General features: G+C 38.7%; 1 protein-coding gene across 3 annotated transcripts in view; it reads left to right on the forward strand.

Moving 5' to 3' along the window:
* hectd1 (HECT domain containing 1) overlaps positions 1-22,968 on the forward strand; it is a 92,199-nt gene that overhangs the window by 27,814 nt on the left and 41,417 nt on the right. For all 3 annotated transcript variants that reach the window (XM_063050424.1, XM_063050407.1, XM_063050416.1), the window contains exons 4-12: positions 3,398-3,625; positions 4,623-4,907; positions 5,498-5,768; positions 5,859-5,935; positions 6,126-6,224; positions 7,880-7,994; positions 8,452-8,626; positions 16,869-17,007; positions 21,710-21,880. In XM_063050424.1, the coding sequence (XP_062906494.1) occupies positions 3,398-3,625; positions 4,623-4,907; positions 5,498-5,768; positions 5,859-5,935; positions 6,126-6,224; positions 7,880-7,994; positions 8,452-8,626; positions 16,869-17,007; positions 21,710-21,880 (1,560 nt within the window). The remainder of the gene's footprint in view (positions 1-3,397; positions 3,626-4,622; positions 4,908-5,497; positions 5,769-5,858; positions 5,936-6,125; positions 6,225-7,879; positions 7,995-8,451; positions 8,627-16,868; positions 17,008-21,709; positions 21,881-22,968) is intronic.

A 22,968-nucleotide genomic window follows, 5' to 3' on the forward strand; every position in this document is an offset into this window, starting at 1 on the left:
CTATACCTCCAACTTGATGGTAGTAGTGAGAAGCAAACATGGCCAGTATGGTGGAAGTCTTTGATGATGTTGCTTTCTGTAAATATGGGGAGGGCTTTGCCTGTGATGAACTCGGCTATATCCATCACATTCTGTAGCCTTTTCTAATCTTGGGTGTTTCTATACCAGGCTGTGATGAAACTAGTTAGGATACTCTACACTATTCATCTCTGGAAGTTTGTCAAAGATTTTGGTGACATGTCAAATCTATACAAACTTCTAAGGAAGTAGAGGTTCTGTCATACCTTCCTTGTGATGGCATTTACATGCTGGGCACAGGACAGATCCTTTCATATATTGATGCCAAGGAAGTTAAAGCTACTGATCCTCTGCATCTCCATTCATCTAACAAGGACTGGCTCAGGGACCTCCAGCTTTCTTCTGTAATTGATAATCAGTTCTTTGGTTTTGAGTGTGAGTTGTTATTGGGCACCACCTAATCAGATTTTCAATCTCCTTCCTATATGCTGATTTGTCACCACCTTTGATTTGGCCAACAACAGTAATGTTTCAACAAACTTAAATGCTACATTGTATAGTGTAATAAGTATTAAGTGAGTATGGTAGGGGGATCTAATGTACATAACTGTGTGGAGTACCTGTGCTGCTGGTGCGTGTGAAGGAGGAGGATGATTTGTGGATAACATCTCATTAGAAATCTGATGACATGCACATATGGTTTATTAGTTTAAGAAGCAAAGGTTGGTTCAAATAAAAAAAAATCCTGTGGCATTCAAGAATATTGATGTTGACAGTTACGTATGGTACCTTGATGTGAAGTATAGGTGACTGAATTGTAAACAAAAAGTACTCATTGTTTACATGTGAAATTAAAAAAGTGTGTTAAAGTCTTCCTGTAGTCTTTCACTAGTGTGGCTTGGTTTCTGAAACAATGGTTTGCACTTTTAGATGTTGATTGAAAATCGGTGCTGCATCATTCTGACATCTTTGATATAACATTAATTCTAACTTTTACAGTTTTCTTAGTTGAGTTCCAAAATAGTTCTTTTTATCAAAAACGAGAAAAGAGCATCAATCAGCACCAGGGTGGTACACCTCCTTTCACTCAGATCACGGCAATCTATCTAAATAAGCTTTATATCCTGTGCTCTACGTTTTGTGTTATATTTCTTTTGGCGACAAACTACAGACAAGCATCGCATTGTTGGGAGTGGTTACATTCCTAGAAACCCAGTCATTATTACAGTTTTCCAGACACAAAGCTGCATCATCTGTACATGTATCAAAAAATGCAAGTTGGAAAAAAAAGTCTTCATGTTTTTAACATAGGATCGAATTTTTATTCTGTATCCCAGATATTTTTAGTAGTGATTTGTGAATTCCCTTGGGTCAGATTTCCAATAACTGAATTGCCATAACTTGGGTTTCATTTTTAGTTATATTATCTCTGTTAGGAGTTACTTGTAGTTGCAAGAAAAAGTTTGAAAACCCCTTGCAGTTACCTGGTTTTCTGTATTAATTGCTCAGAAAATGTGGTCTGATCTTCATCTAAGTCACAATAATAGACAAACAGAATCTGCCTAAACTAATAACACACAAACAATTGTACTTTTCGGTCTTTATTGAACACATTGTGACAGTCCAGGCTGGAAAAAGTATGTGAACCCTTGTATTTAGTAACTGACAGAACCTCCTTTAGCAGCAATAACCTCCACCAAATTTCCTGTAGCTGCTGATCGGTCTTGCACAACGGCGAGGAGGAATTTTAGACCATTCCTCTATACAAAACTGTTTCAGTACATCAACATTTCTGGGTTATTTTACATGAATAGCCCTCTTCAGGTCATGCCACAGCATCTCAATTGGGTTAAGGTCTGGACTCTGACCTGGCCAATCCAAACCACAAATTTTCTTCTTTTTAAACTATTCTGTTGTTGATTTATGTATATTTCAGATTGTTGTCTTGTTGCATCATCCATCTTCTATTAAGCTTCAGGTGATGGACCGCTACCCTGCCATTCTCCTGTAAGATGTCTTGATACAATTTTAAATTAATTGTTTCCTCAACAATTGCAAGTCGTCCAGGCCCTGAGGCAGCAAAGCAGCCCCAAACCATGATGCTCCTTCCACCTTGCTTCACAATTAGGATGAGGTTTTGCTGTTATCCTCCAAACATAGTAGTGTCTATTTCTGCCCAAAAGTTCAACTTTTGTCTCATTAGTCCACACAACATTGTCCCAGAGGCATTGTGGAATATCTAGATGGTCTTTTGCAAACTTGAGTCGTGCAACAGTGTTTTTTTGGAGAGCAGTGGTTTCCTCCGTCCGTGGTGTCCTACCATGAGCACCATTTTTGTTCAGGGTTTTTCTTATTGTGGACACATGAACAGAGATTTTAGCAAGTTCTCCAATCACAAACTGAGTTCTAGAGATTCCTGCAGGTCGTTTGTTGTTACTTGGGTTCTTTTTCACCTCTTTCAGTATTGCACGTAATGCTCTTAGTGCGATCTTTGCAGGACACCCACTCCTAGGGAGAGTAGTAACAGTACTGAATTTCCTCTACTTGGAGACAATTTCTCTTACTGTGGACTAATGAGCACTCAGGTCTTTAGAAATGCTTTTGTAGCCTTTTCCAGCTTCATGCATCTGTACAATTCTTCTTCTAAGACCCTCTGAAAGTTGTTTTGATGGAGGCATGGCGCACTTAAAGAGATCTTCTTGAGAAGAGCAGACTTTGTCAGTAAACCTGACTGTGTGTGTCTTTTTTTTATAGGGTAGGACAGCTCTACAGCCCAAACCTCCAATCTCAACTCATTGATTGGAACACCTGACTCCAAATAGCTTTTGTCGAAGGCATTACCCCAGAGGCTCATATACTTTGTTGCACGTAGACTGTGATTGTTTAAATGGTGTACTCACTATTGATGAGAAGAAGTACAATTGTTTGTGTGTTATTAGTTCAGGCAGATTGTGTTTGTCTATTATTGTGACTTAGATGAAGATTAGACCACATTTTAAGAGTAATTAATGCAGAAAACCAGATAATTGCAAGGAGTTCACAGACATTTTCTTGCAACTGTATGTCAATCATTGAAGGAACATGTTACTGGCGTGCCCAGCAAATTACCCATCACCATAGCATTTGTAAAGTTGGTGGTTAACTGGAATTTTAGCAAACATTCCCACTTTGGAATATTAGAATGGCAAGAATTTGATATTTAGGCCTGGATGCTGCTTTGAGAATTTCTTGCATTGATGTCCTGGCACTGAGACAATGTGACCTTTTTAAAAAACCACAACTAGGGTCTGAACGAGTTGTGATGGTTTTTTTTTCTCTGTTTCATTTGTCGAGCATCTTTACAAAATTCACTATTGACATTTAGTATTTAATTTTACAGGTACTTGAACTTATATGTACTCGAGAATCAGGAGCAGTATTTGAAGCAGGAGGCTTAAATTGTGTGTTAACCTTTATCCGGGATAGTGGCCATCTTGTGCATAAAGACACACTACATTCTGCAATGGCTGTAGTTTCCAGACTTTGTGGAAAAATGGAGCCTCAGGATTCATCACTTGAAACTTGTGTGGAGTCCTTATCTAGTCTATTGAAACATGAAGATCCACAAGTAAGTAGAATAAAGAATCAAGCATTCACATTTATCTGATAATCTAGGTAGTAATCTTAAAAAAAAAATCTGGATTGATTGTAGCAACTTTAATAGTTTTCTCATTCTCATTGAGCACCTTTGCTCCATCCGTTGCAAAAGACAGAATCTCCTGGTTTCAATTTGACTTCTTATTGCAACGTATCTGTCCATGGCCTCTTCTATTGCCACAATGAAGCCACACTCAGATTCCATCTGAGTAGCTCTCAACCTTATATCATGAAGATTGATTTCTTTAACTTGTGATAATCTATCCCCACTCTCCTTTTCCCTTCTATTTATCCATTGCCTATTCTGGTTCTCCCCTCACTCATCACCTCCTTATGATGCCCCTCCTTTCCTTTCTTCCATGGTCCACTGTACTCTCCTAATGGATTCCTCCTTCAACTCCTTACCTCTTTCACCTATCACCTCTCAACTTCTTATTTTATCTGCCATTCTTCCACCACCCAACTTTCTCTCACCTGGTTTGCCTTATCACATGCCAACTTGTACAGCTCCCCCTCCTACATTTTTTTTTCTGGTTTCTGCCCCTACCTTTCTAGTCCTGATGAGAGATCGCCGCCTGAAAAATCTCCATAGATACTACTGGACGTGCTGAGTTCCTCCAGCATTTTTTTGAGTTTTGCTCAAGATTTCCAGCATTGCAGGATCTTCTGTGTTTATTTCCATACTTCTTTTCAAAATGTGTTCTTGCTGGGCCAAGATCCTTTTCTTTCCTCTGAGGAATAAATGTTGGCCTGAAGTTGAGATAGTTTGATTTTATTATTGGGATGAACAGGAATCAATTTTAAACCAAAACTACTTTGTGCTTTCCAGAAAGATTCTTTAAGCCTTTACTTGTGCGTGGTAATTCAGCAGCAGAAGATGGGATTTTACTTTGACTGCTATCTTTGTTTTTATTTTGAAGTCACATAAGTTTACTCCAAATAGCAGTTGTGTCCTTTCTCTATTTCAGGTGTCAGATGGAGCTTTGCGTTGCTTTGCTTCGTTGGCAGATCGATTTACTCGGCGTGGAGTTGATCCAGCTCCATTGGCAAAACATGGATTGACTGAAGAGCTTCTTTCTCGTATGGCAGCTGCAGGTGGTTTAGTGGCAGGAGGGTCCTCATCTGCTTGCAAGCCTGGCCGTTCTTCTACAGGAGCGACTCCTAATGCAGCTGATTCTAAACTTAGTAATCAAGTATCAACAATTGTTAGTCTACTTTCAACACTTTGCAGAGGCTCTCCTGTTGTGACGCATGTAAGGATTCAGCTGTTTTAACATCCTACTCAGCCATAGTTCTACAGTAATAAAAGAAAAGCAAGGGATGGTTGCAACAGATTTGCATATTATTTTGCTTTTTGGAAAAGAAGTCACAAAGCTATTGTTTCATATGCATTTTAATTGGAGAATGTTGCAGATGTTTCTAATTGGAGAATGTTGTAGTTATTTCTAATATAGATTATAAATGTAAACAGTACTTAATTCACAATCAGAATTCCATATTATAATTTGCAATTGTAAATTAATATAATTTATATTTCTGTGTCAATTATCTCAAAATTCTGATTGAACAATTTATATCCAACTAGTAACTTTAAAAAAACTTGTAAATTTACTGAAGTGAGATTTCAAGCCCAATATTCGCCAAAGTGGAGATATGCAAACAGAATGCTTTATCAACTTTGGTTTTATATAATATGTTTTTGTAATTCAAATTAAAGCAGTTACCTGTATTCTTGGGCCATAGAAAGCCATGGTTAATGAGGTTTGTAAAGCTTATTGCCCTGTCCTCACATTTGTTGTTTGATTTCTTCATTAGCAGATATTAATAGACGTTTTCCCCTTAGGATTTATTGAGATCTGTACTACCTGACTCGATAGAAAGTGCACTACAAGGTGATGAAAGATGTGTGCTTGACACGATGCGATTGGTGGATCTACTTCTGGTATTACTTTTTGAAGGACGTAAAGCTTTGCCAAAGTCTAGTGCTGGTTCCACGGGTAGGATCCCTGGCCTCAGGAGGTTGGACAGTTCTGGAGAGCGTTCTCATCGTCAGCTTATTGATTGCATTCGTAGTAAAGACACTGATGCATTAATAGATGCCATTGATACTGGAGGTAAAATAATGTTTGCTGAGAGGGAATTACTTTTGTTGTCAAGATTTTTTTTTCTCCCAATCTAATTTTTTTCCCTTTTTTTTGCATTAGCTTTTGAAGTGAACTTTATGGATGATGTGGGTCAAACCCTTTTGAATTGGGCTTCAGCTTTTGGAACTCAAGAAATGGTAAGCAAATCCTTCCATCCACTTTTGAAAGTCTGAGCTCCTATGTAATAAATATTTCATGTGAAGGATAAAATTAATATCTAATACAGTACCTGTCATCCTTTTGGTCAAATTAGATACAAGCTAGGGACAAAAGTATAATGTTACACAAAGTATTGTGTAGGAATATCTCATCAAACTATCTTTTCAGGTGGAATTTCTGTGTGAGAGAGGTGCTGATGTCAACAGGGGTCAGAGATCCTCATCTTTGCATTACGCAGCTTGTTTCGGAAGGCCACAGGTTGCAAAGGTTTGATTGATTCTTCTCTTTGAGTTAATTGTTGTGAACAAGAGTTTAATTGATGGAGGAAAGACAATGTGATATGAAGTCTAGATACATTTCCTGATATGTTTATTCACATGTCGTTATGAAGCAAAAGTTTGACAAGAAAATGGGATGTAAAGAGGGCACTAGCAAAGGTCGAAATTAAGCAAGGGTTCTCTTCATTGCTGACTGTGGATTTCCATTGGAATTATGTTTGCGTGAATACTGTGTGAGAGTTCATTTAAATAGCTATGGTCTAGTTTCTCTATGAATTACATACTTGTCATCTATACAGATGTATTCCAGCAAAAGAGTTAAGGGACTATATGGGAAAAAGAACTGGAAGAATTTGGAGCAATTATTGAAGATTGTTAAATTGTATTATTATATTTTGCAATTGTGTTTAGGTTTTTCAAATTATTACATAACATGACAAGTGAAGGGATCATTTAGGTTGAGGTACTGTGGACCGATTTTCTAGTAAACTTTGAGGATGGATATTAGCTCTTTGAAGTGAAAGAATAATCAAAGATTACTGGTATGTTTAAAGAAACCTATTTGAGAACTATAATCATATTTTTGATATGATGACTGAAAGGGTAGATAAAATAATAGATTTTTAAAAATGCTGAGTCTTACTATTTTTTCTGATAATGTGTTTCATTCTTTAAAAAATCACGTATTTATCATAGGATTAAAAAGTAGATTGGGTCATTAGTTTAGGGACAAAAAACTGCTCCAAAGAATAAGAATGGTTGGATGCTACTTAGATCAGACGGGTACATAATATGATGCAATCCGGGGTCATTGTTGGTTCTCTCTGTTTGATGTGGATTAATAAGATATTCACATTTTATTTTGACACAGAAGCAGGGGTTTAATGTGGCAATTCAGTTTTTGAGGGTAGCTTTTCAGATTGCAGAAGGTGCAATGATTATACATAATTGGAAAGAAACTTTGCTCTCCCCATCATATAGCCATAGATAGTGTATGGTTTGAACACATCAGGGTAGTACCAGATACTGGAAACCATGAATGAGAAGAAACGCAATATTTAGAATTTTCACCCTTGCACACTGAAATGTTACTTAATGAACTGTTAAAATGAAAGTATCTTATTGTGGTACCCAAGTTGTGAAGTTGTTTTATTAGCACACTTTAATTATCTTAAACCTATGCCCAATTTTAATTTTATAATCCATTCTAAGCGTTGAATTATGTTTCCTTCTATTCTGCCTTTCTGTATTTATTATCAATTGTAGAGCTGGGAACAATGCAGGAATAAGGAACATTTGAAAACCAGCCATAGATCTGTATAGCTACAGACAGGTCAACTTTTTGTTGTGGGCATTTGAAGGTGCTTGCTTGCCTTTATGTTTTCACTCCTGTGTAGATTTGTAAGTGGTCAGTTGTTGTACGATTACATGCTGATCAAATCAACTCTATTTTTCCCCCCACTGAGAATTTAAAATTGTTCATTGATGGTTAATTTCCAAACAGGAATGTTTATTCAAGTGTATCAGACAAAATTTTGTGTATTTATTATTTATATTTGAAAAACATTTGTTTTGCATATTAGTCAATGGCAGGAGCTTTTAATTTATGAAATACTTAAAGGTTGCTGTTTTCATTTTTGCTAGACTCTGTTAAGACATGGAGCAAATCCAGATCTCCGTGATGAAGATGGTAAAACCCCTCTGGATAAGGCACGAGAGAGAGGTCACAGTGAGGTTGTGGCCATATTGCAGTCTCCAGGTTTGAAATCTTAGCAGATTAAAATCAAAATATTGATTATTTGAATTCATTTGAGATAATAATGATTTCTGCTTTGGAATTAATTGAATTTTGAAAATTAAAATTTATTGAATTGGTTACATGATAGGGTCACTTTTTTTTTAAGCTCCAAGGAACTTAAGCCTGTTGTTCTACTCAGCAACTTAACTTAAACAACTCTATCTGTTTGTGTAATAGCTTAAAATAGTAACACTTGCTAGAATCTCAGGAATATTTTTGAATAAAATCTGACACTGAACAGTGTAAGGAAATGTACAGGTAGAGCTTTTAAGGGGCATCTGAATCAAGGAAGGAACACTTTAGAGAGAAAGTTCCTGAGCCATGCCATTCTGTTCCTTGGCTTTAAAGTTTCTCCCAGTGGAAAAGCTTACAAACTCTCTTAACAGAAAGAAACATGCATAAAATGTATTGGTTTCAGGAGACTGGATGTGTCCTGTAAATAAAGGAGAGGATAAGAAAAAGAAAGATGCTAACAGAGAGGATGAAGATGGAAATGAACCAAAAGGAGATCCTGAAATGGCCCCACTATACTTGAAAAGATTGTTGCCGGTTTTTGCACAGACATTTCAACAGACAATGTTACCATCCATCAGGTGTGTATTTCTTAAAATCTCCATCCTCCTTTGGAAAGACTAAGAAAAAAAAATTAAAAGTTTTTAACATGCAAATCGATCATTGTCTAATATGAAAGTGTAATCAATAATGAGACAATCACATGTACTTACTGAAGTTAGATACAACTGCAGGAACTGGTACATAAGCTTATTTAAGATTGTATAATCTATTCATTTTAAATATAAGTGTGTTAGTTCATTCTCCAACTGTAGATTTATGATCAACCTAATATGAGTCTTCGCGAACCAACTGTGTAACATACCAAGCCAGTCCCAAGGGAGTGTACCTTAAGTTAATAATGTTCATGTGGCATTCTGTTGTATATTTTTAATGCAACTTCATGTTGCTTGAAGTCCAAATAATTTTATGGATTTGATTAGTTTGTCTGAGGATTTGTTCCTCTGCTTCTGTCACTGATGGACATATTCTATTTATGTTTGCAAAGCATTGTAATTGTCCTTCTCCCGCTATGGGCAAGTCACTTGAGTGAAGTGTTGAAGACAGGAACATGTGCAGTTTTGTAAAATACAAACTAGTAATTGATCTTCATCATCGTTATATGAAAATTATATAACATTTTATTAAAAGCATTTCATATCACAAGCTGAAATTATACCTGCTGTGAAATTGGTCTTGGCACTTCCTATTAACATTATTGTGCCTAACAATCTTTTTGGTATCAGATGTGCATCTAATGACATCACAATTGGTGCAATGTTTCATACATTCATATGTTGCACAGGACAGGAAAATGAGATAAGGGGATAATGTAAGATTCTCATGTAGTGATTCCTCTCGAAAGCAAGTACAATGGATACCAGTAAATTGGGACACACTGGGCCCACTACGCTTTAGCCCTATTAAGTGGCTGCCCCAATTAGCTAAAGTTTCAAAATACAAAAAAGACAAACTTGGTAACAAATTATGTATTTAAGTGAAATACAGAACAGATTAGAACGCTATCAATACCACTACAATACTATAAAACAATGTATCAGTTTCCGATAGTTAACCAATAGAGGAATCTCCAGCATACACTGCAGTGTTCTTTTGATTGACTGTAAATGAACAAAATCAGCGAGACATCCAGTATAGATAATGGACTGTCTTCATGCAGTCCTTTCAATGATTGCATCCTCCAAATCTTCATTCTCATTGTAACATTCAATATGATTGTCAATTCCTTCAGATTCTTCTTAGTTCCTAACTTGAAGTAGTGAAATCATTTTATTTTCACTCCTGGCTGTTTCTAGTATCTCCAAGCCTGAATGGTTGGCATTGAGCAGAACAGTTCTGAATTGTCCTACTGCTTATTTCTCACCAACTATCAGTGATAGAAATCTCTGCTTTTTGATCACAAACACACACAACTGAATCTACTTAAAAACTGTTCACTCTAAGCACTTGTAATGCTACTGTGACACTGTAATTTCTTTTGGGATCAATAAAATATCTGTCTATCTAGTGTCTAACGGCCACACAAGTGCATGCAACTAATGCCACTAAGGAACTGTTCAGCAACTGTCTCCTGTCTTAATTAAGTGGCATAGTGTCCCAAATGAGCAAAAATAATCTCAGCTATTTTCTTGATTATTGTTTGTTCTTTAAGAGTTGTCCTAAATAAGCAGCTGTCGATTAATGGATGGCCCAATTAATCAGAATTCACTACATAGCATTTTGGATACTGTTGGTGGGATGACCATTCAGCAGTAGCCAGGACTGGCTCTGAGATTCAGTAGGGAAAGGGGAAGGCAGAAAGGACTGTAATTATTATAGGAAAGATGTCAATAAAATTGAGAGAGGACAGAGGAGGTTTACTAAAATGTTGCCTGGGTTTCATCTCCTGGGTTACAGAGAAAAGTTGAACAAGTTAGGTCTTTATTCTTTGGAGCGTAGAAGGTTGAGAGGGGACTTGATAGAGGTGTTTAAAATTATGAGGGGGATTGATAGAGTTGACGTGGATAGGCTTTTCCCATTGAGAGTGGGGGGGTGGGGAGATTCAAACAAGAGGACATGAGTTGAGAGTTAAAGGGCAAAAGTTTAGGGGTAACATGAAGGGGAACTTCTTTACTCAGAGAGTGGTGGCTGTGTGGAACGAACTTCCAGCAGAAGTGGTTGAGGCAGGTTTGATGTTGTCGTTTAAAGTTATATTGGATAGATATATGGACAGGAAAGGAATGGAGGGTTATGGATCAAGTGCAGGTCGGTGGGACTAGGTGACAGTAGGAGTTTGGCACGGATTAGAAGGGCCGAGATGGCCTGTTTCCATGCTGTAATTGTTATATGGTTATATATGGTAATGATAGGGGACTTAATAGTTGGGGGATGGGCAGGAGATTCTGTGGCAACAAAAGGGAATCTTGGATGGTTGTTGCCTACTTGGTGCTGGGGTTCAAGATGTCACAGAGTGGCTACAAAACATTCTTAATGAGGTGGGGGGGGGATGGTGGTGAGTTGCCAGAAGTTGTGCACATTGGCAGAAGTTACATATGTAGTGAAAGGGCTGCTCAAGAAGGAAGTTGGGAAATCAAAAGGGTGATATGAGATAACTTTGGCAGAGAAGTATAAAGAAGCTCCAAAAATACTTTATAAGAATATTAAGGGGAAAAAAGAGTACTCGAGATAGAATAGGGCCCCTTAAAGACCAAAGAGGACACCTTTGGAGCCATAGAAGATGGGCAAGGTCTTTGCTTGATGGAGACTTGGCATACCTTATCTTACATTTCGGATGCAGCACTGCAGCCTGAGAACTTCACCACCCATAACATAGGCAGAATCGTTGAGTTTCTTAAAGGTAAAGGAGTAGAATAAGGTTCACGATTAACTCGTTGTGGTACGTAGACGTTCTGATTCAGTCAAGCGACATTCATTTTATCTGCCAAGGGAGTTTTCTGCTGTCATCATGGTAGTAGTGTACATTCCACCCTGACCATCAGGCAGGCACTGGAGGAGCTGAGCACCACGATCAGCAGCCCCAAAACAACACACCTTGTTGCCTTCCTGATCATTGCAGGAGATTTCAACCAGGCCAGCTTGAAGTCTCTGACCAACTGCCACCAACCAATCACCTGTGGAAACTGAAGAGCCAACCTCTTGACCAGAATTATACCACCATCAAGAATGCTTATCATGCCATTCCATGCCTGCACTTTGGCAAGTCCGATCACCTGGCTGTACTCTGCTCCCATCGTATAGGTAGAGACTGAAGACCGTAGCACCAGTAGTGAGGACCAAGAGAGGCGGAGAAGTACTTACAGGACTGCTTTGAATTGGTGGACTGGACAATATTCAGGGATTCATCTTTGAATCTGAATGAATATGGACATTTGTCACTGACTTCAAGACCTAAATGGATGAGTGTGTACCTTTGAGGATATACCCAAACCAAAGCCATGGATGAGCCATTAATTCACAATCTGCTGAGGACGAGGTCTGTGGTGTTCGACTGATCATCCAGAACTACACAAGAAGACCAGGTATCTACTGAAGGCTATTTTAAGAAGGGAAAAATCAATTCCGATTGAATTTAGAGATGGAGTTGATGCAAGTCAGCTCTGGCATGGTTTGCAGGACATTACTTTCTACAAAGTGAAATCTAACATCATGAATAGCTGTGACGTTTCACTCCCAGATGAGTTCAATGCTTGTTATGTACGCTTTGCAATGGAGAATAAATCTAATCCACAATAACAACCTTGCATTAAACATCAATAAGACCAAGGAATTGATTATAGACGTCAGGAATTGAGGGAACACCCAGCAGTCCTCATGGAGGGATGGGCAGTTTAATGAGTGAGTAGTTTCAAGTTGCTGGGTGTCAACATCTCTGAAAATCTATCCTGTGCCAAGCATATTGATGGAATTACAAAGAAGGCAGAACATCATCTATATTTCATTAGGAGTTTGAGAAGATTTGGTATGTTACCGAAGACTCGCAAATTTCTACAGGTATACCGTGGAGAGCGTTCTAACTGGTTGCATCACCATTTGGTATGTAAGGGTCACTGCGCTGGATCAGAAAAGCTGCAGAAGGTTGCAAACTCAGCCTGCTCCATCATGGGCACTAGCCTCCCCAGCATCGAGGCCATCTTCAAAAGGCACATAATAGGTGTGTGTAGAGAAATCCAGTCTGTAGAGAATTTAGAAATCCACTCAACATGATAATGCCATGGAGCAGGTGGATGGAGTGGGGGAGTGGTGTGAAAGTTAAATTTCTCTACACACAAACACATTGTATGTAGAGAAATCTAGTCTGTAGACAAACCTAATTTTCACACCCCTCCCCCTCCCCACCTCACCCACCTGCTCTACAACATGATCATGTCGAGTGGATCTCTAAATTGTTGTTTCCCTATCATTTCAACTGTTGTGTGCTTTTCTACTGCCAGCCTATCATGAGGGTTTTCCTTTATTGCGTTGTTTTTCCTCTGCTATTGGTGCTCTGGAAAATGTGTGGTACACTGAAATATTGTTACACACTGTCTCATGTGGTATTGAAGTCATTAAGTTTCTAGATGAGAATCAGATGGTTGAACTAACACTCCAGAGACAGAAGTTGGAATTCACCAGAGCAGGTGTGGACTTTAAATTCAGTTGATCTGCAAGTTAGTAATAACAACAAAAAGTCAAGCTTTTAATAAAACATGCAGTAATGCCTTTTATGGAAGGAATTTTGTGAACTTCATTTGGTCTAGCAATTAATAAGCACAAGCCCACAGTGATGTGGTTGACTCTTAAATGCTTCTGAAGTAACCCAGCAAGCTACAAAGTTGTCTGAAATTGATATGTTACCTTCACCTAAAGATTTGTAATGATTTGGGTAAAATGATTCGCACTAGTTTATAATGGGCGCCTAAGGATATGCAATAAGTTCTGGCCTTTTCAACAAAACCCCATGAAAAAAAATGGTATTGGTATTTGTTAATTGTCACTTATGCCAAATTATATTGAAAAGTTTGACTTTCAAACAGTTCAAATAGATCAGATCATTACACAATGCACTGAGGTAGAACATGGTAAAACAATAATAATGCAGAATAGATTGCCACTGAGAGTGCAATGCAGATAAATTATAATTTCAAAGTCAAGTCCATCTTATTGTACAAGAGGTCTGTTCAAGAGTTTAATAACCCTGGGATAGAAGGCGTCCTTGAGCCTGGTGATACATGCTTTCAGACTTTTGTATCTCCTGCCCAATAGGAGAGGGGAAGATAAATATAGAGAAATTTAAATGGATAAATTTTTAAAAGTTTCTTTTTATTTCCAAACAAGCCACCTGATTCAAAGATTCAAAGTACATTTATTATCAAAGTATGTACGTGGTATATAACCCTGAGTCTTCGCACAGTCAACCATGAAACAGAAAAAACCATGGAACCCATTCAAACGAAAATATCAAACCTCTAATGTACAAAGAAAAAGGACAAATCATGCAAATAGCAAAAAAAAGTGAAAAACAAAATATAAAACATCAAATCACTAAGTCGTCAAAACAGTCCAGGATTGTTCATTTTCAGCTGAGTTCAGTTAATCCTAGCGCTGTGTTGTCTGTTGACTGCAGGCCACAGAGCCATTCTGTCCCGATCAAAATTACACAAAATAGCAACAAAAAAAAAGAGCAACCAGAAACACATCATAACATGAACTACAGAGTCCTCTCCACAAACTGCTTTGGTTAAACCTTGCCCAAGACCCAGGACTTTGGCACCATCCTCCAGCAGCAGCAAGTGAGAAGGAGGGAGGGAGAGACTGATCAAATCAGGCACTTTCCTCTGGAGGCAGGCAGGCAGATGAATCTGAACACCTGTTCACCTTCCATTTTCATTCTCGTTGATTTCAATCTTTTTTCGCACCTTTAATTGTCGAGAAATTGAGTCCAACACGGGCTCATGCTCCATCTTTGCTTCCTTGCCTCCAGGCCACACACCGTTCGAAACCTCACTGAACTCCCTTGGAGACAGCAAAATACCACAGTACACAATCAGCTCAAAAACACCCCTATAGTAACTGAATCATATTTGAAAGAAGAAGAAGTGGTAAAGGAATAAATAGAAGTTCAATTGCATTATGTTTTTTTTTTGGATTTCCGCATTGCTATGTAGTTTCTCTCCCCATACTGGGAAATACCCATAAAATACTGAAAATGTCAATTGATACTCATAAAAAAAAAATGAAAAGGTTACTCACTTTTTGTTTTGAAACATTTTTTAAAAATACTTTTGAATGGAAGGAAATAATAGAAAATTGTAGCTTTATGTTTTGATTTCCAAATTGCTTGGCTTCCTGGGCTGATAATTTACATTTTTTAGTGAAAGGTAATATTGCAAATGAGCTTTAATAACATCTCCACCTTGCTGGTAATCGGCACTGGCGCACCTCAAAGGGTGTGTGCTTAGCCACTGTTGTACTGTCTCTACGTCCATGACTGTGTGGCTAGGCACAGCCCAAATGCCATCTGTCAAATAGCTGTCAACACAACTATTGTTGGCAGAAAATCAAATGGTGATGAAAAGAAGGGAGATAGATCAGCTGGTTGAGTGCTGTTACACCAACAAAACATTGCGCTTAGTTTCAGTAACACCAAAGAACTGATTGTGGACTTCAGAAGGGATAAGAACATGCACCGGTCCGCATAGAGGGATCGGAAGTGGAAAGGGTGAGCAATTTTGAGTTCCTGGGTGTTGTCATCTCTGAAGATCTATCCTGGCCCCAACATATTGATGTAGTTATAAAGAAGGCACAACAGCAGCTCTATTTCTTTAGAAGTTTGAGGAGATTTGGTATGTCACCAAAGACACTCTCAAATCTGTACAAATGTTTCAAAGGTACATTCAATGTCAGAGAAATGTATACAATATACAGCCTGAAATACTTTTTCTTCACAACCATCCACGAAAACAGAGTGCCCCAAAGAATGAATGATAGTTAAATGTTAGAACCCCAACCCTGCCCAGCTCCCCCCACCCACGCATAAGCAGCAACAAAGCAACGATTCCCCTGTCCCCACCAGCAGCAATAGCCTCGGTGCCCCATCACCGAGCACTCGAGCATGCAACAAAGCATCATTTAAGACACAGACTTGCAGTACCCCAAAGACTGCTCATTCACCCGGTAATTTAACATACCACAGGCTCTCTCTCTCTCCCTAAGGAGGGAAAAAGAGTTGGCCCCATTTCACAGCAAGAGGGGAGACATAACAAACAACTCGCTGATTAAGTGGAGAACATTCTAACTGGCTGTATCACCATATGGTGTGAGGGTGGCACTGCATAGGATCAAAATAAGCAGCAGAAAATTGTGATCCCAGTCAGTTCCATCATGGGCACTAGCCTCCCCAGCATCCAGGTCATCTTCAAGGAGCGTTGCCTCAAAAAGGTGGCATCCATCATTAAGGACCCCCATCACTCGGGACATGTCCTCTTCTCGTTGCTACCATCAGGGAGGAGGTACAGGAACCTGAAGGCTCACACTCAACGATTCAGGAGCAGCTGCTTCTCCTTTGCCAGCAGATTTCTGAATGGACATTGAACCCATGAACACTACCTCATTACTTTTTTCCCCTCTCTTTTTGCACTACTTATTTAATGTAACTTTTCTTAGTTTCTATGTACTTAATTTTTGGTTTTTGTTAATATGTATTGCAATGTACTACTCCCGCTAACAGCAAATTTCATACACATGCCTGTGATATTAAACCTGACTCTGATTCAGAATTTTACTTTGTGTTTGTTTCAAGTACAGTCAATATAGTTTATATTTTGTCATTAATTTTGAAACTGTGTACAATATTTAGAAATTCCTTTGGCCAAAAATATACAACTGCATTATTACCCAGCGAGTTGAAATTCCATGATTACCAACAGCATTGTTATTGTCAAATTTCTCCTCCAGTTGTTTGCTTTTTTTCTTGGTTTCCTTCAGTACTTACCTGCAATGTAATTGAACTCAACTTTTCAAAATTACTGTTCGATAGTTTATAGTATGTACATTTTCCAATTTTTTTTATTGGCTGCAGTGCTGTTGACATGGCAAACGGTGGCAAGATATATTAAATTCTGTTTAGACGATATTTTACTGAAAATGTATTGAAATAGGCATGCCACTTTGTGAGATAATGATTGATAACGGTACTTTGAAATATAATTTTATTTGATTCTCAACAGTTATTCAATTTGTCTCTAATTTCATGTTACCAATATTTATTTTCCCTTGTGTTTCCAGGAAAGCAAGTCTTGCTCTTGTTCGAAAGATGGTACATTATTGTTCTGAGGCACTTCTGAAGGAAGTGTGTGATTCAGATGCTGGCCACAACTTGCCTACAGTTTTGGTAGAAATTACAGCCACAGTCCTGGATCAAGAGGTCAGACTGTGTGTTTAAAAAATAAAATCTCATTTACAGCAGAGTTTAAATACTTTTATATACTGGATATCAATTAATATTAGTTTATCAGGTATCTTCTGGTGCCCATTTCAAAAGGTTAAATCTAAGACAAAAAGTTGAATTAAATTATTATTGTGGAAAAGCAAGATGGGTCACATAGGCCGATTAAATGTAATATGTTAAAATCGTCATTGCATATTTTAAGTATGTTTACTGAGCTGATAATCTCCATGAAGCAATGTGAATGTTAATGCTAAATCTTTATCTGTAAAGGGTAGGACATGGATTTCCCATGGATAACAATAAACAGAAATACCGCTGCGATGCTTTTCTTTGTGTCGAATGCACCCTTATAAACATAAGCCCTGTCATGTTCCATGAATATTAATACACCTTAATAAGTATATTCAAAACACAAAATATTCTGCAGATGCTGGGGTCAAAGCAACACTGACAACATGCTGGAGGGACTCAGCAGGTCTGGCAGCATCCGTGGAAACGATCAGTCAACGTTTTGGGCCGGAACCCCTCATCGGGTCCTGCAGCAGTCCTGATGAAGGGTTCTGGCCCGAAACGTTGACTGATCGTTTCCAGGGATGCTGCCCGACCTGCTGAGTCCCTCCAGCATGTTGTGAGGGTTGCTAAGTATATTCAAATATTTAAGTACTTAAGAGTAAATGATCATGGACAACAAACATTCTCTTATAAGACCATAAGACACAGGAGCAGAATTCGGCCATTCCATTATGGCTGATCCCGGATCCCACTCAACCCCATACATCTGCCTTCTCGCCATATCCTTTGATGCCCTGACCAATCAGGAAACTGTCAACTTCTGCTATAAGTATACCCAGGGATTTGGCCTCCACCTCAGTCTGTAGCAGAGCATTCCACTGATGCACCACTCTCTGGCTAAAAAAAAAATCCTCCTTACCTCTGTTCTAAAAGGTTCCCCTCATTTTTGAGGCTGTGCCCTCTTGTTCTGGATACCCCCAGCATAGGAAACAGCCTCTCCACATCCACCTTATCTAGTTCTTTCAACATTAGGTTGGTTTTAATGAGATTTCTTTCACCCCACCCCCAGCATTCTTCTAAATTCCAATGAGTACAGGCCTAAAGCTGCCAAATTCTCTTCATGTTAACCCCTTCATTCCTTGAAATCATTCCCTTGAAACCTGCAAGGAGGAATTGGTTCTGAAATCACAAGGTGGAAGTATATAAATAGGGAACGCTCCAAGATAGCACACAACAGGGAGCCATTTGACACAAACAGTCTGAAAGTAGATAAGCACACTTATACCATGATGGATTGCTCTTTGTATTCATAAAGGCTTGGGAAATTATTGAAACAATTGTTCTGAGGGACAGGATTAATCAATATTTGGAAAGCTAGGAATTGGTCATGGATAGTCAGGATGACTGTGGGTGGGTAATGCTTTCTGGCAATTGAAGCCTCTTAAAGAGGCAGCTAAATAACTTTAGTAAGGAAATTGTAGTTGATGTGGCTTAAAAGGACAATGGAATTCTGGTCCAAAAATTTGGAGCCCATGGGATCCAAGGTAAGTCAGTGTAATGGTGGTTGGTGCTATTGCCAGTGATCAGTGTGCCACAGGGATCAGATCTGCCTCCTTGATGTTTTTTTAATAAATGTAACATTGTGAACATTGGATTAATAAGTTTCTCGATAACATGAAAAGTGGTAGCATTAATGGTGAGTAAAGTATACTAAAGTTTTTAAGACCATAAGATATAGGAGCAGAACTTGGTCATTTGGCCCATTGAGCCTGCTCCACTATTTCATCATAGCTGATCCATTTTTCCTCTGAGCCCCAACCTCCTGTCTTCTCCCCGTAACCCTTCATGTCCTGACCAATCAAGAATCTATTAATCTCTGCTTTAAATATACATAAAGACTTGGCCTCCACAGCTGCCTGTGGTAACGAATTCCACATATTCACCACTCCCTGGCTGAAGAAATTCCTCCTCACCTCCAATCTAAAAGGATGCCCCTCTATTTTGAGTTTGTCCCTCTGGTCTTAGACCCTCCCACCAGGGAAAACATCCTTTCCACTTCCACTCTATCAAGGCCTTTCACCATTCGATAGGTCTCAACGAGGTCACCGCTCATTCTTCTAAATTCCAGTGAATACAGGCCTAGAGCCTCCAAATGCTCTTCATGTGATAAACCGTTTAATCCCGGAATGATTTTGGTGAACCTCCTTTGAACCCTCTTCAGTTTCAGCACATCCTAAGATGAGGAGACCAAAACTGCACACAATACTCCAAGTGAGGCCTCACCACTGCTTTATAAAGTCTCAGGATTACATACTTGCTTTTATATTCTAGTCCCCTTGAAATGAATGATAACATTGCATTTGCCTTCCTCACCACAGACACAACCTACAAATTAGCCTTTAGAGAATCTTGCACAAGGACTCCAAATTCCTTTGTGCCTCAGATTTTTTTTTCAACAATATTTTTATTGTTTTTTTAAATAAAGGGAGCATAGCATAAAGGAGATTTGGGCAGTGCCTCAGATTTTTGTATTTTCTTGCCATTTAGAAAATAGTCACTCCTTTCATTTCTTCTACAGAAGTGCATGACCATACACTTCCTTCCAAAGTGACCTCACATTTACCAACATTGTACTCCATCTGCCAGACCCTTGCCCACTCACTTAACCTATCTTTATCTCTCTCCAAACTCTCTGTATCTTCTGCACAATTTGCTTATCCACTCAATTTAGTATCATCCGCAAACTTAGGTACACTGCACTCAGTCCCCCCTTCCAGATCGTTAATGTATATCGTGAACAGTTGCGGGCCCCTGTGGCACACCGCTCCATCTGCCACTTCTTTGCCCATTCTCCTCATCTAAGTATTTCTATAGCCTCCCTATTTCCTCAAAACTGCCTGCCCCTCCACTTGTCTTTGTATCAGCTGCAAACTTTGCATCAAAACCATCAATTCCATCATCCAAATCATTGCCACATAGCATAAAAAGAATTGGTCCTAACACAGACCCCTGAGGAACATGACAAGTCATTGGCCCCCAATCAGAGAAGGCTCCCTTTATTCCCACTCTTTGCCTCCTGCCAATCGGCCACTGCTTTATCCATGCTAGAATCTTCCCTGTAATACCATGGGCTTGTAGCTTGTTAAGCAGCCTCATTTGTGGCACTTAGTCAAGGTCTTCTGAAACTTCAAGTACACAACATCCACTGATTTTTCTTTGACTATCCTGCTTGTTATTTCTCAAAGAATTCCAACAGATTTGTCAGGCAAGAGGAAACCATGCTGCCTGTGGCCTATTTTATCAAGTGCCTCCAAGCACCCCAAAACCACATCCTTAACAACGACACCAACATCTTCCCAACCACTGAAGTCAGACTATAATTTCCTTTCTTCTGCCTCTCTCCCTTCTTGAAGAGTGGAGTGACATTTGCTATTTTCCAGTTTTCTGGAACCGTTCCAGAATCTAGTGATTCTTGAAAGATCATTGCTAATGCTTGTACAATCTCTTCAGCCTAGGTGGACACCATCTGGGCCAAGTGACTTATCTATCTTTTAGACCTTCCAGTTTCCCAAGAACCTTCTCTCCAGTCATGGTAAATTTGCACACTTCATGACCCCTGGCACCTGGAAATTCCTCCATACTGCTAGTGTTTTCTACAGTGAAGACTGATGCAAAATACTTATTTAATGTATCCATCATTTCTTTGTCCCCTGTTACTACCTCGCCAGCATCGTTTTCCAGTGGTCCGATTTCTTCTCTTGCCTCTCTTTTATACTTTATGTGCCTGAAGAAATTTTGGTATCCTCTGTAATATTACTAGCTAGCTTACTTCCATGTTCCATCTTTACTTTCTTAACGACTTTCTTAGTTGCCTTTTGTTGGTATTTAAAAACTTCCCAATCCTCTAACTTCCTACTAATTTTACTCAATGATGTGCCCTTTCTTTGGCTTTTATGTTGGCTTTGGGTTCTCCTCTTAGCCATGGTTGTGTCAGCTTGCCTTTGGAATACTTCTTCCTCTTTAGGATTTATAGATCCTGTGCCTTCCGAATTGTTTCCAGAAATTCCAGCCGTTGCTGCTCTGCCATCATTCCTGCCAGTGTCCTTTTCTAATCAATTCTGGCTCACTCTTCTGTAATTTCCTTTACTCCACTGTAACACTGATACATCTGACAAACTTCTGTTTCTCAAATTTCAGAGTGAATTTGATCATGTTATAATCACTTGCCCCTCAGGGTTCTTTTACTTTAAGCTCTGGTTCAATTCTGGTTCATTGCACAACATCCAATCCAAAATGGTGGGCTGAGCCACGAGCTGCTCATGTAGTATCTTGGTGTCTCCAATGGAATATCTTAGGAAATTTTACTGCCTACATCACTATATAAATTCAAGGCATTAGAATTAAAAATTAATATAGCTGAGTATTACACCACATTTTTATACCTTTAATTGAACTTTGATATTCAATACAGAACTAGATTTGTATTCTAAGGCTATGCTAGTTTTTTAAGTGTTAAAGTTGGGTACTTATCTTCAGTGGCTGAACAATCAGTGATTTTATTGTGTCATGTCCTATTGTGGAAAAATATAAGTGTAAACATAAAAACTAAGCTCTTGAGAATAAAGCTTAATTTATATTGCAGCAGTGTGATTTTCTTTGGTTATAGGACGACGATGATGGCCATTTACTAGCTCTGCAGATCATTAGAGATCTTGTAGATAAAGGAGGTGACCTATTTCTGGATCAACTTGCGAGGCTTGGGGTAATCAATAAAGTATCCACTTTGGCAGGACCATCTTCAGATGATGAGAATGAAGAGGACTGCAAGCCTGATAAGGTGATAATATTTTATTTAATGTTATGAATTTTCAGACAGAAAATCATCTTACAATTGCAGTTTTACAATTCCTAACAAACATTTGGAATTACTGTGATAATAGAAACATAAAATGAAGCCTTGAATTCAGCTCACCATACATCAAGAGGTGTAATTGTTCTCTACAGATTATTTGTATCTTTTTATCCTGCAGATCTTTTTATTTTGCTATATATTGTGACTTTCAGATACTGTTTCTATCTGGAACAGATACAGTCCTGTGGAAAATGAAGCTTCTATTCTTAAAGTGAAATTTATTTACTGTCCTAGAGTTGATTTCAAAACTCTACTTCAAAAATCAGTGCATCTGGCATCCCTCAGCTGGAGGACATTTTTTTTCCCGAATTTTTAAATGATAAGGCATGAAATAAATGAAAGCTTCATCTGTGACATTTGGTATTGAGCAAAATATGGCAGAAATAATTAGTTGTCTGTAGTTATTCATAATTTTTTAACCTGAAATTGCACAAGTCATTTGTACTGGATAATTTAAAGCCCATTTTAGCAATTGATGGGAAAGATATGGACTACATTTATGTAGTACAAGAGCTATTAAAGCTTTATCTGTGAACTTCTATTGCATTTCATCTGCTAGATTCCAGCCTAATGGCAGTATTTTTATTTATTTATTTTGGTGCGTGCGTGTCTGTGTGTCTGCGTGTGCATGCGTCCGTGATGATGTCCTTTACAGGGCGCGGAGCGAGAGAGAGACGGTGTGACACACCACTCCTCACACAGACATTTTCACAGTATTTTTCCCTTCAGTTTACGAGGTCGAGTTGCGATCTCGGCACTCACCCTGGCACGAATGGAAAGTGTACTCGGGAGCAGACCCAACTGGTTTCGAACCCGGGAACCTCCGCTCCCGGGTCCGGCGCCAATGTCATTGCGCCACCAGCTGGCCCCTAATGGCAGTATTTAGTAATCAAATGCTGTACAACAAATATTTCTCATTATGAAGATGGCACGAAGTTTAAAAAAAAAGAACTGGATTCACAGAGTACCTGTGTCCGCATTGGCCACCCCAAATTCCCAATTATAAGTCATTT

The sequence above is a fragment of the Mobula hypostoma genome, chromosome 1, assembly GCF_963921235.1.
Source record: "Mobula hypostoma chromosome 1, sMobHyp1.1, whole genome shotgun sequence".
In the NCBI taxonomy this organism is placed as follows: Eukaryota; Metazoa; Chordata; class Chondrichthyes; order Myliobatiformes; family Myliobatidae; genus Mobula; species Mobula hypostoma.